The sequence below is a fragment of the Corvus brachyrhynchos genome, unplaced genomic scaffold (assembly GCF_000691975.1).
Source record: "Corvus brachyrhynchos isolate BGI_N302 unplaced genomic scaffold, ASM69197v1 scaffold281, whole genome shotgun sequence".
NCBI lineage: Eukaryota > Metazoa > Chordata > Aves > Passeriformes > Corvidae > Corvus > Corvus brachyrhynchos.
Window position 1 is genome coordinate 197,959 of NW_008236509.1, and position 14,554 is coordinate 212,512.

The following is a 14,554-nucleotide window of genomic DNA, read 5'->3' on the forward strand; positions in this document are numbered from 1 at the left end:
AGGGGAACGTCGGCGGGCCGAGGCCAGGTCCCAGCCCCGAGCCCCCCGCCCCCCTCCGCAGGTAAGAGCGCTCCGGGACCGGGATAGGGGGTCCTGCAGCCACACCCTGGACCGCCCAAATCCCAGCCAAAGCCGCGGGGTTCAGCACTTATCAGTGAGGGAGCAGGACCCTGGCGATGCACAGAAAAGCTGGTTTGACTCTCGTGGGTACACGAAGGAGAATTAAAGAATTTAATTGAGCTTCAGAATTTTCATTTTACAAGTTAATGAGCATTTTAGCTCCTCGGCTGCAAGTTTCCTGATGGATTTTGTGTTCCTGCCCCAGGCAGGGCACGGGGACCTGGAGCTGTGGTATCACAGCGTGCGCCCTGTGAGTGCAGCTGGGATGTAGAAAACCACAATATCCCTTGGTTAATTACAAGGGTTTCTTAATTAATGCTGATTTGACTCTCCACTGGGGGGAAACGACTGTCCAGATCCTGGTAAGGGGGATCAAACAGTAATTTCGAGAGTGTGGGGCTTGAAAGGAGGGTCCTGGAGGAGAACTCCTTATTTCCATATGCTTTCTGCTGGAATATATTTTATCTCATCCCCCTGTGCTGCTGTGAGTGGGTTTGTGGAGGTCCCCAGGGAGCCAGGCACTGCCTCCTCCCATCTCTCCCATCACAGCTGCCACAGGGAAAGACAGAAGAAGCCAAAGCTCCATGGGTGGTGAAGATACAACGAAGGGGATAAAAGAACCCAGTGGGATGGGATGGGCTGGGCTGGGCTGGCGGGGAGAGGCAGAGGAGTGCAGGGGATGGAAAGGATGCTCCTGCCCAGCCAGATGGCATGCAGCTGGTGGGTCAGGGTGGAATTAACTGGAAAAAATAAAAAGCAAGAAATGCAGGAGTGTCTTTTTTTTTCTGCCTTACATCAGCGCAGCTCCCAGGTCACTCTCCATGAGGCTTCTTGAGCTGATTTCTGGGTCCTGCTGCCCCAAGCTGGCAGCTCCCCACAGATCTGTGCTGGCTGCTTAACCATTTCACAGCCAGCTTGCCAACTTTGCTCCATACTGGAGCTCCTCTGTCTCTGTTACAGGGCACCTTCACTCTTAAACAAGTCAATTAAACCAGCCAGTGCCTCAGCACAGGGCTGTACAAAAGGCCTGGACTCTGGGGACATGTTCTTCTGCCCAGAAGTTCAACCAAAATGTGTTTCTGTCCCCTCCAGAACTCACAGGCTCATCTGTGTTTGACTTTGAGCTGAGGAGAAGCTGCATCTGCCACAGGGGCTCCCATGGCTCAGCTGCCCAATGACTCCTGGCACAATGGCTCGGCCGCACTCTTCACCGGCCTGGACCTGCTCCTGGAGCTGAAGCCACTCTTCATCCCGCTCTATGCCACGCTGGTGGTGGTGGCGTGCATCGGGAACCTCTTCCTCATCCTCCTCATTGCCCTCACCAAGAAGCTGCACTGCACCACCAACTTCCTGATCGGGAATCTGGCGGTGGCCGACTTCATCATGTGCCTGGCCTGCGTCCCCCTCACTGTGTCCTACGCCTTCGAGGAACGGGGCTGGCTCTTTGGCACGTTCATGTGCCACTTTGTCACCCTGCTGCAGGCTGCCACTGTCTTCGTGTCGGTGCTGTCCCTCACGGCCATCGCCATCGACCGCTACGTGGTGGTGGCGTACCCGATCCGCAGGCGGATCAGCCGCAGGGCCTGCATTGGCCTCGTGGCCTGCATTTGGTTGCTCTCCATCGTGGCCTCTGTGCCCACCTCGCTGCACACCCACTACTTGGACCTCAACGCCATCGGCCATGACATGATCATCTGCGAGGAGTTCTGGAAGCACGAGGAGCGGGAGCGGCTGCTGTACTCATGCCTGATGCTGCTGCTGTCCTACATGCTCCCGCTGCTGGCCGTGTCCGTCTCCTTCTGTGCCATCACCTACCACCTGCACAGGAGGAATGTGCCGGGCACTGCCCATTGCTGCCAGGACAAGTGGACCAGGACCAAGCACAAGACCTTCCGGGTGCTCACCGTTTCCGTGGTCTGCTTTGCCGTCTGCTGGCTGCCTCTGCAGGTGGTCAATTTCATCCGGGACATTGACGAGGAGTTCACCATCCTGGACAAGAGGTACGTCAACGTCATCCAGGTCTCGTGCCACCTGATCGCCATGAGCTCTGCCTGCTACAACCCCTTCATCTACGCCTCCCTCCACGACAAGTTCTGGTTCCACCTCAGCAGCTACTTCTACCGCAAGAAGCAGAGCTCCAGGACCATGTCCTGCAAGGCTTCCCGCTTCAACACCTGCTCCACCCTGGCAGATGCTCCCGCCCGGGCCTCAGACAAGATAGCTTTGCAATCCAGGTTACCTTAGCCGAAGGACCTTGAGGGATGGGGTTTGCATAGCCCTATATCCCAAACCATGGCTGGGACATGTCCCTATATCCCGAATCATGGCTGAGTGTAGTAGGTGTCCAGTGCTACATCTGGAGCACAAAGACTTCACCCCACGGTTTATGCAGGAGGTGGGTCAGTGTCTGAGCAAGGCAAACACCTCTTGTGTAAAAAACTCTTTGGAGAGTGCATGTCTTCATTTTTGTAGGATATAGATTGTTCCTAAGCAACAAGGAGCACTTTGTGCCATGGGAAGAGGTCGACTTGCACGGGGAGCCGTGAAATTGCTGCGCATTTATCCTTTTAAATTGTGGCTTACTGGTGAAGGGACAATGAGATGTGCATTCTGCAGGTGCAGACTGGGGACACGTGGCTGCTGACAGCCGGTGGCTGGTTTGGAATGGGAGTGACTTTCATAACCTGCTGGGCCTGCTGGAGGAGCTGCCCCCGTAACCAGACAGGGCATCCCAGTTTCTCCAGCCAAATGTGCAGATGCAGCTGGGCACATCCATGAAGTCATTGCTGCTCTTCATGGTCAAGCAGGGCTTGAAAGATCTCAGGTGATGAGTTTGCTGGGAATGGTGTCTCAAATTCTGTTCCCACGGAAGATTAGGTTGATGTATGTCCATGTTCAGGGTCCTGCAGTAGAGGTGGGAACCCCAGTGCCAGGCTGGTCTATCCCAGAAGCTGCTGGATGGTTGGTTTGCTTGTCAGTGCTCCTCAGTGTCTGAGGTGCCTCTGTTGGCTCTCAGGCTGCTCTGTGCAAGCAGCACACGCAGAAGGCAGCATCTCCTTACACCCAATTCCCATCCAGGTTTTAACCTCTTGATTTCCCAGGAGAAACTCTTGGGAACCAGCACCCCCACGGGCACCATGGCTCAGGGCCATGGCAGCTCCTGGCTGCCCATGGCCATGCCTTTGGCTCACCATGTGCTGCCGTGCTCTGTGGGGCCAAGCTGTGACCTCCTGCTACTCCTTGTGCCTGGGGACAGGACCTCAAATCCCCCAGGCAACAGGTCCTCAGCCCTGCGTGGAACTTGCCCATGGCACTGGCCAGCATTCCCACTTCTGCCAGCAGCTTGGGAGCATCCAGTGCAGACACAGCTGGCTGGACCCCAAGAGGATCCCTAACCCGCTCCCCTTGCACCCATCCACAAGCTCGCCCCCCTTCCCGCCGAGGCCCCAGGACTCGTGATCTCCTGTGGGGTGACCAGCAGAGACAGGGACCCATCCAACGCAGTGCCGGTGGCCTCTGTTGTGTTCCCACAGAGCAGCTCCCTCCTTGGCTTCCTGCGGCTTCCCTGGGCCTGGGCTGCTCATCCTGGAGGAGCCAAGCAAGGCAGAAAGTCCCTGTTTGTCCCTTCTGTAATAAAGGCTTCAAGAGCTTGGGCTGTGTGTGTGTATTGATGCGAATCCCACAAAACCCAGAAACCCTTGACTGCAGCTCAGTCACATCCCAGGAAGATGCCAGCTTGGATTTGGTTAGCTCTGTCCCAGTCCTGGGCAGCGGTAGATCCTTGGAGGTCAGGCTGGGATTAGGGCTGGACCAGGTTGCTCCAAGGCCCATCCAGCCTGCCCTTGGACATTTCCAGGGATGGGGCAGCCACAGCTTCTCTGGGCAACTTGTGCTGGAGCCTCACCATCCTCAGAGCCAGGAATTTCTTCCCAGTATCCCATTTAACCCTGCCCTCTTTCTAACTGAAGCCATTTCCTCTTATCCTGTTACTGCCAGTGTTGATTCCTTCTCTCTTCATTTCATCCCATCACAACCTCTATTACTTCACTCTTAATTAAAACCCCTAAATTTCCCTAAATTACTCTTCTTAGCCTTTTTGTGCCTGCAACTCCACCACCCACTCATCCCCATCACTGCATTTATCTGCAGGACCATTTAAAAATCCATATATCCATCCTGGAGAACTGATCCACAAAGAGGATGAGGTTTCCTCTTCTGTATTTCCATTAGAATTAGCAGTTATTGAGCACTGGGAGAGAAAATCCCCACCCTCAGGTCCCCCTGTTGAGATGTTTTGCTCATTCCCCAAATTACCTGCAGGAAAAGGGAAAACACTATTTTGGGAGGGTGAGCTAAAAGCTGAGTGACTTCTGAGAATAAACACAGAAATCCTGGAGCTGCAGTCTATGATTCACAGAAACTGGATATATAAAGGAGAACATGGTTTGTTTTCTTAATGAAAGTAAATTAATTAGATAAATGAGGGAGGAAAACATGTTTGACGGTTGATTCTGCAGAGCTTTCCTCAGGAAGCTGCTCGAAGCTTGTCTCCCGGGAACCACGGAGTATAAAGGGGATATTTTTGTTGAATCATCCTCAATTATTAAGAATTTTGCACGATATTCTCCCTGAGGCTGTTTCTTCCTCACAAACTCTGTTGTTGGTTGAAATATGGTTGATAATGGTTGGACTTGATCTTAAATATTTTTTCTAACCTAAACAATTCCATGATTCTGTGACCCTCTACTGGGATTTGGTGCCTGTAGCTCTTCCATCTGACAAGACACAATCCAAAAAAGGAAAATATTGGTCAGCCTGTTTAGGTGTTTACAGCTCTAAGGAGCAGATAATATAATTTATTACAGTGATGTTCTTTCAAAAGCACTTAAGAGATGATTATTTGAAAGAGCTTACCTAAAAGCAAGGTATTATTCCCACTATTTGATCCCTACCCAGTTTCTCCCACGGCTGCAGATGATGGGGCCCTTTGTCCTGCACTGCAGAATGAATTGAGATGAGCATCAGCTCTAAATGCACACGAAGGATCAACACTGTTTCCATGTGCACTCCTAGAAATTTCCTCCTTTGTCTCCCAATCAGGCACAGCAAACAAAATTAGCCTGGTAATTTTCCACTGACTTTTAGCCCCCCTCTCACTGTGTTTGTTCTGTCTGGATGTCACCAGTGATGACAAAACAGCCAGAAGAGAGAAGCTCCTCCACTGAGCCAGGATCATTGGGCCAATTTTGTTAGTGGAGCTGGAAAATGCTTAGAAAATGTTGATTCATTTTACGTTATTATTATTATTATTATTATTATTATCATTATTTCCTGGTTTATTGTGAATAACATTCTGACTCAAGCCACTGCTTCTGATTTCCTTGACGGGGCTCGCAAAAGATCTTTTGCATTTCTCTGAGCAGATTCCATGGGCTGTACAAACTGTGGCCAACTCCTTCTTCTCAGATCTTGGATCTGGCTCAAAAGGCAGGTTTGTGACACGTACATGAGTAAACCAGGCTTATTGTCACTTCTTTTGGCGAAGAGCGCAGTTGTTACAGCTCAGGCCCACAGTAATGACCTGGAATGGGTCCCAGTTTGGGATGGAAGGGACCTTAAAGCCCACCCAGTTCCACCCCCTGCCATGGGCAGGGACACCATCCAGCAGCCCAGGGTGCTCCAAACCCCATCCAACCTGCCCTTGGATGCCTGGGGGCTGGATCCCATTGGATCAGGCAGACTGAGCACCTTCCCATGGGCATCACTTCTCTGTGAACCGAACCGCTGGATCTTCCAGCATTGTTGAATTATTGAAAGCACCACAGCTGATTAATGGATGTACCCACTTCCGACTCATCCCGTATTCCCCCGGTGCCTCCTCCTCCTCTGTCGCTGCGAGACGCTTTGGAGCGCTCACACTTTAATTTCTGTGAGCGTAGCAAGCTCTCGCTGCAGCAAATTAACCAAGATTTCCTAAACCCCTGTTTAGTCCTCATTCATCTGTTTTATCTGTCATCCCACTCCCACAGCAGATGCCAAGAATCTCCTTAGTCACACACCACGGTCACCGTGCCCTCGCTCGGGGACAAATCTGACTTAGTTCAACACTGTTCCCCAAGGTGATGATGAGGGATGAGGTGCCCTGTACCAGTCCCCAAAAACCTACAGACACATCCCTGGCTTGGTGCCACTGCCTGGGACTCTCCAGTATGCCAAGGATGGAGCAGGGCTGGGAGACACCCCCAAACCCCCATACTCAAAGCATCATTTTTACTGGACATTAATATCCAACTTTGGGAGCAATGCAGGAGACCCAGACATTTCCTGCAGCAGGGATGGAGTCATCCCACAGCCCCTGGCAGCAGAGAACTTGGGATGATGCTCCAGCCAGATCCCCCTACACAGGGGGTGGTTGCTTCCCCCCGGATGCTCCAGCCCATCTCCCAGCTGTGATGAGCGGAATGAGGCCAAGGCCATGTGCAGCACGCGGCGACGGGTGCTAATTCCATAAATGAGCCGAGCACTGATTGCCACACGGAAGTGCTGTGGAGTGCGGCTCTTGGTTGCTATAGGAACCCATCAGCCCCCCCCTGGGAAAAGCCAAATTACTGGATCGAGGCAGCTCCTCCGGCGGTGACAGTGGGGGGCTCGGCATGGTGACACCCTCCTGCTCCAGGAATGGAACCAGGGCAACCTCAGGAGGCGGAAGATGGAGGTGGGGATGCCCAAGGCTCCAGGGAGACCTTGGAGCCCCTTCCTGTGCCTAAACGGGCTCCAAGAGAGCTGCAAAGGGACTTTGGACATGGGCCTGGAGTGACAAGGGGGAATGGCTTCCTATTGCCAGGGGGCAGGATGGGAGACTAGGAAGAAATTCTTCCCTGTGAGGGTGCTGAGGCCCTGGCACAGGTTGCCCAGAGAAGAGGTGGTTGCCCCTGGATCCCTGGAAATGTCCGAGGCCAGGTTGGATAGAGCTTGGAGCAACCTGGGGTAGTGGAAGGTGTCCCTACTCGAGGCAGGGGCTGGAATGGGATGGGATGTCCTGGCAGGGGAACAAAGGGTCCCGGCAGATTTTACCTCGGCTCTGAAGGGAAAGTCTGCATTGCTGAGAATGTGCATGATGCTGATAAAGCTCCAAAGTTCTGGACCAGGATCCTTGCAGCTCTTACCCTAAAAATGCGGCAAAAAAAGATTTTGCAATAATCCCACTGGGTTGCAACAAGAGCCTGGTGAAGTGAATGGATGAATTTTCAAGATTTACCCTCAAACTCACCCAAAGGCACAGCCTGGTCCTTCTCATTCCATCAGGAACTGTCACCTCCTGGGCTACCCTGAGCCCGAAGCAATGTCTGGAAATATCCAGGCAGGTTTACTGATGCTCATCCCTCCTGCATTAACAAGAAATCTTAATTTCTCCCCTTGCCATGGGGTGTTTCCAGGCTGCCAGCTCCTTCCTTCCATGGAAGACGACACAGTTCCCGGGTCTCCATAATTATTTACATGTGGGCTGTGTTTATTGGCAATTAAATGGTTCGGTGGCTCCGAGACATTAGTCTCCTCTAAACATGTTGTCTGCCAGATTGCTTCCTGCCAGCAGTCCCTGTGGGATGGGGAATTCTGCCGAGCCCTCCGGGGCTGCGTGTGGATGGGAGGGAGCAGCTGGCAGAGCCCCCCCGGAAAAATAATGCTCTAACGGAGCAGGTTTGGAATTGGGAGCCTTGGGGAGGGGATGGGGTTGTGTTAAACACCGCACAAACAGCCGGACCTGAGCCCTGAAAGATCAGAAGGGTGGCAGGGACGGGGTGTGCAGGAGCATCCCAGCCCCGAGCAGGGAAGGGAGGGATGTGACAGGCCGGGATGGGGCCGTGGGACTGTGCAGTGTCCCCACCGAGGCAGCTGCCCCAGCCCACTCTGGAGGACACTTACCACTTACACGTCTTCAAAGATCCACTGAAATGCTGCAGGGCTCGCCCTCGCTATTGCAAGACTTGGTTAAAGGGATTTTTTATAAGGAATTGTCTGAAGCCGGCGAGCAGAGGGTGGATTCCGGGAGAGCTGCTCCAGGGAAGGCTCCGGCGCGGAGCTGAGCGCCCGGGGCGACCGCGGTGCTCATAGAGACTTCGTGCCTCTGCAGCATCGTCCTGTCAGTGCCATGAATTTGCTGCCAGAGCCAGGCTTGGCTCCAGGGAGCTCTTTGTGAGCACTCAGCAGGACAAACCCTCCAGCCCTGCCCTGCTGCCAGGGCTCTGCCACAAACCAGATGTTTTTGTGGCCGCTCCAAGTGTCCCCAGCTCCTCATCCTCAGCTGCCACTTCCTTCAAAGCCCCCAGCCCCCAAAAGCCTCCTGGCCCCCACGATCCCACAGAACAGCTTGATTCTGGATGAGGCTTGAAGCAACCTGGTGTAGTGGAAGGTGTCCCTGCCCATGGCAGGAGGTGGGACTAGATGATTTTTAAGGTCTGTTCCCACCAAAATAATTCTGGGATTCTCCCCAAAGGTCAGGCTCGCTGGGTTCTCCTCAGTTTAACATCCACTTGGACTTGCTAATGTTCAGGAGGTGGGACTGAGGTGTGGGATGAGCAAGCAGCATGGGGATCCAGATATTTATATGCATTTATTATGTTTTTACATTTAAATCTCAAGCCTTTGCTGCTTCCCCCTGCTTGGCCCTTTCCCAGGTTAGAAATGAGCCTGAACCTCCTCTTTTCCACTCTGCTGCTGGCAGGGGATCTGAGCCTACAACCAGCCACACACTTTATCCTTTACTCCTCATTCTGGCACCTTTAAATTCCTTCAAACAGTGGCAGCTTCAACAGGGGCTTTCTCAGGCCCCTGCGTGTTGCCACTGGTTCCCACATCCCTGTTTCCCTCCTCACCTGATGCTCCCCAATAACAATAAACAGGATTTTGCTGGTTGCTTTGAGCTTCCTCCCGAGCCCCTGGTGCTTTCAGGAGAGCAGAAGGATGTGTTTAGGCCCCAAAGTGCCCTGTTGTTCCCCATTCCAAGCTCCCACCAGCAAATACCACTCACCAGAGCCACTGAAAGGTGTAGTTTTCACACCGATCCTGGGCCTCACGAAAGAGCTCTGCAGCTCATGGATAAACCCTGATGGAGATTTATTTCAGTCCCTCTCATAGCTCAGCAAGGATTCTGTGGCTCTCATTAGCACTTTGGGGAGGTATACAGCAAATTCCTCAAGCTTCTTGGCTTGAAATCATGTTAAGATTTGAAGGCAACAGAAGATGCAGTTTATAATTATGGGTCTGCAAAGGAAAAGGCTTTTGGAGAGTTTAAGATCCAAAGATGTTTTTTTCCCAGAAGAAAAGAAAGCCACCTTGTCTGTCTTCATAGTCAAGTGGAAAACAGACCTGGAGGATTCCCTGACACAAAGAAGAGGCTGGATATAACTGAGACAGGAGACTCCTGCCTGTTACCTGAGATACCAGGTTTGGTTCCAATCCTGCTACCGACATCCTTTGGGATCCTAAATGTGGGGCAGCTCTGCTGAATTCGGTGGCGCCAGCGCTGTGGAAAGAGCAGGTGAAGTTCTACAAGTCTTTCCCATCCAATCATGACACTTCTGATTTCTCCTCTTTTAACCCAAAGGACAAATTGCCAAGGATAAGGAAAACCACGCGGAGGCACACGGGCCCTGGCAGAAGGTTCGTGACCGACAAGGTGTTCCCTCCTCCCTCCCGCTGGCGCCGGGCCTGGACATATTTTGCTCACGATGCAACTTCCATTATTTCCATGGCAACCATCCTTTGTCGAGGATGAAGACTGGAGATTTTTTAACAACTCCCCGTTTGCCAATTCAAGCCCCAGAAGGAAGTGGGAAAGTTCTCATTCACATGCAAAATAGCTGCGATAAAAGCCGAGGGGTGCAGGGTGGGGGCAGCGCTTGGGCACAGTGCTTTTCATCCCAGCCTTCCTCATTTCCTTGGTTTACAGTGGCAAAGAGCCTCATCCAGGGATGTGCCTGACACCCTCTCAAACCTACCCATGGCAGGGGGTTGGAACTTGACGATCTTTTAGGTCCCTTCCAATCCAAACCATTCCGGGATTCTGTGAATATCAAAATATCTCTACACACAATAGACCCATTGGAGACGCTTTCTTTTGGCTCTTTCAAAATCCTGCCTGCGAGGGAAGGAACATCCCAAGGATGTTCGTGCTCAAAGCAAGATCCACAGCCCATGGTGACTCAGGAGGGAGGCTGGGAGCCAGGAGGAGCAGAAGCCAGGCTGGTGTGATGCCGTCTGCAGGCATCAGAGCAGCTGTCCCTGGCACCGCTTGCTCCCGCCGCCTTTCCCAAAGCTTTATTCCCGCTAGATCGGGGGTCATGGCTCCCAGCCAGCATGGCGACTGGCAGCCTTAATGCATTTATTTCAGCCCCAGTGCCTGGCCAGGAACTTGGTTATTTCTGTGAAATCCACAGGAGAAGACCCACAGGGAAGAGGAGAAACCTGACGTACACCCCAAGCTGAGCATGGGGACCAGAGGGAACATGTTCCAAACCCCTTCCCAGAGTCACATTGACAAAAGCCAACAGCCTGGAGTTTGGAAAGGCTGGAACGAGGTTTTGCAGGTGTAATGCTGGAATTAGTAAAGAAGATGACACGGGAAGTGAGATTTTTGGAACAGCAAAGGACCTGTCTTGCTCCCTGGTCCACAGGGGAATACCAAATCAGCTCCAAACTCCAAAAACTGAGCAGAAGTAGTGACTAATGACAAAATACAGTAACATGTGGTACTTTAGAGGGAATCAGGTTTCTGTGTCACAAGGTGGAATTGAACTATTGGGGTGTCTCCACATCCCTGGACAGTGTTCTACAGGGAGAACACAAGAGCAGTGGGGTCAGGGATGGGATTCATCAGCACAAAATTGGAGTAAGCAAGGGAGGGAATAGCAAGGACAAACCTCAATGCCAAAACCTTGGGTTATTCACTTGGGGAAGTTTGGGGCATTCAGTGCCGAACTGAGGATTAACAAAATAGAATTCAAAAGAGGAAACATTCCCTTTTGATTCTGTGGCATAACTGCACGTGTAGCGATGGAAAGGTGGGAAAAGGAGCTGCCAGACCAGAACAGATCCAAACCAGTTGATAACTTCATGTTTTCCTCCTTGTTTGTACCTGAGTTCCCTTCCTCCCTGCTCCTGCAGCCATCACCCCTTTCCCTGTGCTCCAGGGGACGGCTGGATCCTGCTCAGCACCTCTCACCTCCAGCACCTGCTGTCAGCTCTGGAATCTCCTCCTGATTTATTCCACCCTGGAGAAACACCTGACAAAGGAAAGAAACGACACAGCTGCAGAGGGAGCTGACTTTTTTTCACTCTACTTGTCCAAAGCTGCCATGGAGAATTGTACCATTGTCCACAGATAAAATGAAACCCAAATAATGGAAACCTGATGGATTTCTCATTTTTGCTGACCTGCAGACAAAACTTCTTCCCAAGCTACAAGCCTCTACCTGAATTAAAATCCTCCTGATGGGAAGGTACAAGGAGGTGGGAGCCTGTTTGCTTTATTTAAAGAGAAAAGGATGATCAGTGATGCCCAGAAAAGGAGTGAGAGAGTCAGAGAAAAGCAAAATCCTGTGCACAGTAAATTAGATTAAGGGGACAAGAGACAGAAATTTAATATAGAGAACAGAAGCTGCAGCAGATAAACAAACAAGCAGCATAAACCTTTAAAACTACTGAGAAATAAACACTTAATTAAAAACCAAGTCACCAAACAAGCGGGAAATGTTCCCAGAAGCAAAGATAGGAAAGTCTCACCAACTTATTCCTAGTTAGGGAGACCTGGAGGTCAGGTTTAATTACAGCTCAGCTCACCACCCCCCACCCCCCCTCCCAGCAGCATCTGTTTTACAAAAGAAAATCTGATTCCCAGCCGGATCTGGTGCCTTTGGCTGGAGGACAGGACAGATCTCCAGCTCTTCCAGCACCGGGCACCAAAACCCCTGGGGACAGACAGGAATGCTGCCGATTTCAGAGGGGGCACGAGGGGAGCAAAGCCGATTTCTGACCCATTTTTGGCCTGGGATCGGTGCCTGCAGATTCAGGACACAGCCAGGAGCTCAAATCCATGGATGTTCCAGTCACTGCCCTCATACCCAGCCATGACCGCCTTAGCAAACGTAAAAATCCCTCAGCCCAAACTCTCCTTGGCCGCTTACCCCAACAGTGGGCTTGGATGCAGCTCCATGCCCTTCTTTCAGAACATGTTAAAATCCTGAAGAAAACACCTTAAACAGGGGGAAGGAAAATTAAGAGAGGAATCCCAGGAAGCTGCCAGCTCCATAACCCATCCCTACCACTTTGTACCAACTGCACAGCAATTAGGAGCCCATTTTGCTGCTTTTCATCCCATTTCCCTGTGTCCTGTTATGCATTTGGCTCTGAAGTGTCCCTTCTCCATGTGTTGGTGCTGCTCTGGCAATTAAAACATTAATTAATCATGACATGAACAACCAATTCATCCCATCTTTGTGTTGCGGCTCAGCATGAGGGGCAGAGGCCTCTCCAAGGACACAAATAATCCCAAGGAAAAGCACTAACAGGCTAATTCATATAAAAACTTTATTAGAAATGAGGACACAGCCTCCTAGGAACAACATCCTGCGTTATCTCCCAAACTTTTAGGATTTCAGAGCCATAATTAAATACAAGAGCTACAAAAAGGGTGTGCACGGCTACTAAAGGAGGGAGAATCAACCCCCAAATTGCCATTGTTTCAAACATGGCTGGAGAAGGGGGTTTTCCACAGTGGTTTCCATGCAGGGACCCACGAGGCTGTGAGCTGGCACGTGGCCCGTGGGATTTGTTTTCCATCCTAAAGACCAGGATGGGCTTTGATCTTATCCCAAGTCTGTATTGCTTCAATTCAGAGAAAAGAGCAGAATGTGATGGCTTGATATTGCATCTGATACATGATGTTGGATAAATAGTTTTACTTTCAAAATCACCCCCCAAAAAAAGGCATATTATCCTACCCCTAATTATATTTCAATGGTAAATATAATAACAATAATAATAATAATAATAATAATAATAAAAATAGCGGCAAAAATAAAAACCAGAGGTACTACTGACACAGAAAAAAATGACCAGCCTCATTTAAGCACCATCTACAATGAGAAAACAAAGGATAAATGTGGCCTGGTTTTACAAAATACTTTTTTTTTTTTCTACTTATGCCCAAAACCCACCCAGGACCAGTTTAACAGCGCTAATTTTTAGTGCATCAACTGCCACATTATGATCTCAATTCAACCAAAGTCTAGTAAAAAATCCAAAAAAGGAAGAAAAATACTTAAAATATATAAATTTCTCAGATTCCCTACAGGAGTTTTCCATGTCGTGCCATAAAAAAAGGATTTAGAGCAAAATAGAGATACAAAAGCTACTGTGCTTGAGCCAGCAGCGTAAGTAAACGGGAAAGTCAGAGCAGTACAAAAAGGATCCTAAGTAACAAAGGCAGTAGAGAGTATTTTATATAAACAGTGCTTGCAAAGTATAAATTTAGGAAATAATGCATAGAGGAGCATGCTTCACACAGCAGCAAGGGCTGTGCGAGCAAATCCTTGTAGCCAAGGGAGAATTCCCACCGGCTCCCGACAGGAGCAGCTCACTGCCTGCAGAACTCGCTGGTGATGTTGGGCAGGGGGTAGGCGAAGAGGGAGAAGTCCAGGATGTACTTGGGGAGGAGCTCTTTGATCAGCCGGCGCTGGGTGTTGCACAGGTAGTAGTGCAGCGTCTCGGCCGTGACGGGCTTGTACCAGGCCTGGCGCTCCGGGAAGCGGACGAAGGAGGGCGACTGGATGTGCTCCAGGACGTGGTTGGCGTCGGCGTGCAGCCGCTCATAGGAGCCGATGAAGTCGTACCTGACGGCGCAGGGCTGGCACAGGTTGTAGATGGGCATCCAGTGCTCGTTCATGCGCTCCACGTCCTCGTCCAGCAGGTACCGCAGGAACTCGGAGAAGGTCACGTCGTCGCCCGCCGAGTTGCCCCCGTTCTTCCGGTACCGCCGGACGATCTCCACGCCGTACTTCTGCTGGTACTCCTTGATCTCGCCGAATTTATTCCGGTAGGCCGAGAGCAGCCTCTCCATCGGGTTCCGCACGAAGATGAACTTGTAGTAGTGCTTCAGGCGGTAGCTGATCTCCTCCGGCTTCATGTCACCCAGGAACACCAGGTCGCTCTTGTGGTCCATCTTCCCCTGCACGTCCACGCTCTCCAGCGCCCCGTCCAGCACCTTGAGGATGCGCTTCCAGTTGGAGCAGGCCACCTTGGGCACGTAGCAGTAGAGGAAGCGGTACTTGTCGCTGACCAGGAGGTGCCGGAGCACCGTGCGGCGCTGCCCGGGCGGCAGCTCCCAGACGCTGCGGGGCATCGAGCGCTGCCCGCACAGGGCGCGGATCGTGCGGTT

The 14,554-nt window shown here is 51.4% G+C and overlaps 2 protein-coding genes and 1 long non-coding RNA gene across 3 annotated transcripts in view; 1 reads left to right on the forward strand and 2 right to left on the reverse strand.

Moving 5' to 3' along the window:
* Positions 1–1,142, reverse strand: part of LOC108444704 — a 4,654-nt gene extending 3,512 nt beyond the window's left edge. The window contains exon 1 of the long non-coding RNA XR_001859340.1: positions 1,131–1,142. This is a non-coding gene — a long non-coding RNA (uncharacterized LOC108444704). The remainder of the gene's footprint in view (positions 1–1,130) is intronic.
* LOC103624742 (prolactin-releasing peptide receptor-like) lies at positions 3–3,762 on the forward strand. Its single transcript, XM_017726288.1, has 2 exons — positions 3–61; positions 1,213–3,762. The coding sequence occupies exon 2, from the start codon at positions 1,279–1,281 to the stop codon at positions 2,362–2,364; it is 1,086 nt and encodes a 361-aa protein (XP_017581777.1). The 5' UTR covers positions 3–61; positions 1,213–1,278; the 3' UTR covers positions 2,365–3,762.
* Positions 3,763–12,687: 8,925 nt separating this feature from the next.
* CHST14 (carbohydrate sulfotransferase 14) lies at positions 12,688–14,554 on the reverse strand (the record flags this gene model as incomplete). Its single annotated transcript, XM_008644091.2, has 1 exon — positions 12,688–14,554. A coding segment is annotated over one exon (801 nt), but the record flags the coding sequence as incomplete, so codon positions are not given.